At 66.1% G+C, this 1,618-nt stretch overlaps 1 protein-coding gene across 1 annotated transcript in view; it reads right to left on the bottom strand.

The window, feature by feature from the left end:
* Nucleotides 1–1,618, bottom strand: part of LOC104395873 (alpha-actinin-4-like) — a gene marked incomplete at both ends in the record, with an annotated part of 33,059 nt that overhangs the window by 2,642 nt on the left and 28,799 nt on the right. Inside the window, 4 exon segments of the mRNA XM_010005623.1 lie at nucleotides 8–91; nucleotides 290–469; nucleotides 559–606; nucleotides 609–701. Coding sequence (XP_010003925.1) covers nucleotides 8–91; nucleotides 290–469; nucleotides 559–606; nucleotides 609–701 — 405 coding nt within the window.

The following is a 1,618-nucleotide window of genomic DNA, read 5'->3' as shown; positions in this document are numbered from 1 at the left end:
TGCCAGCCCACCCGCACATGCTGGGGGGGAAAAAAGGGGGTGAGGGTCCCTGAGGGGGCATGAGGAGCTGCTGCCAGCCCACCCGCACGTGCTGAGGGGCAAAAAGGGGGTGAGGGTCCTTGGTGGGGGGGGGCTGGGGAATACTGAGAGGCAGGGGGAGGTAGAGGAGGGAGAGAAGGGAGAGGGGGGGAAAGAGGAACAGGAGACTGAGAGGAGGAAGAGGAAGGAGAGGGGAGGAAGAGGAAGGAGAGGGGAGGAAGAGGAGGGGGGGAGGCAGAGCAGCCCCCACCTCCATGGTGTAGTTGCTGTGCTTGTTGTCAAAGATCAGGGCCTCCTGGATGAGCTGGTGCTGCTGCTCCAGCAGGTCCAGGTTGGGTTTGTAGTCCACGATGCTCTGCTCGTACTGCTTGAGGTGGCTCAGCTGGTCCTCCAGGGTCCCGTTCATCTCGATGGAGATGCGCCCGATCTCCTGGGAACGGGGGGGCACCTGGATCAGGTGGGGAGCAGCCCAGCCAAGGGGGGCTGGGGAGCCAAGGGGGGTCCCCGAGGAGCTCCCACCTCCATCTTGGTCTGGATCCAGGGCCCCACCAGGTTTGCTTTTTTGCCGGGGCAGCGACCTGCGGGCGCAGCCGCTCGTTGGACTGTTGCTTGTTCTGCTCCGCCTGGAGCGCCTGGTCCCGCTGGGGCACCAGCTGCTGCACCTGGGGCACGGGACACGGGTGGGACACGGGGGACACCAGGGACACCCCTGGGGCACGGGACACGGGTGGGACACGGGGGGACACCAGGGACACCCCTGGGACACAGGACACGGGTGGGATACGGGGGGGACACCAGGGACACCCCTGGGACATGGCTGGGACACCTTGGGATACGGGTGGGACACCCTGGGACACAGGGCCACAGGTGGGACACGGGTGGGACATGGGTGGGACATGGGTGGGACACCCCTGGGACATGGGGACACGGGTGGGACACCTTGGGACACAGGTGGGACACGGGTGGGACACCCTGGGACATGGGGACACGGGTGGGACACCTTGGGACATCCTGGGACACAGATGGGACATGGGTGGGACACCCTGGGACACGGGGACACAGGTGGAACACCCCTGGGACACGGGTGGGACACCCTGGGACACCCCTGGGATATAGGGACACAGGTGGGACACCCCTGGGACACGGGTGGGACATGGGTGGGACACCCCTGGGACATGGGGAAACGGGTGGGACATGGGTGGGACACCCCTGGGACATGGGGAAATGGGTGGGACATGGGTGGGACACCCTGGGACATGGGAACACAGGTGGGACACAGGTGCGGCACCTTGGGACACCCCTGGAACACCCCTGGGACATGGGGACACGGGTGGGACACCCTGGGACATCCTGGGACACAGATGGGACATGGGTGGGACACCCTGGGACACGGGGACACAGGTGGAACACCCCTGGGACACGGGTGGGACACCCTGGGACACCCCTGGGATATAGGGACACAGGTGGGACACCCCTGGGACACGGGTGGGACATGGGTGGGACACCCCTGGGACATGGGGAAACGGGTGGGACATGGGTGGGACACCCCTGGGACATGGGGAAACGGGTGGGACATGGG

Source organism: Chaetura pelagica, unplaced genomic scaffold (genome assembly GCF_000747805.2).
Source record: "Chaetura pelagica isolate M959 unplaced genomic scaffold, ChaPel_1.0 scaffold1481, whole genome shotgun sequence".
Classification (NCBI taxonomy): domain Eukaryota; kingdom Metazoa; phylum Chordata; class Aves; order Apodiformes; family Apodidae; genus Chaetura; species Chaetura pelagica.
The sequence above is the reverse complement of the archived record's forward strand: the minus strand, read 5'-3'. Positions and strand labels throughout refer to the sequence as shown.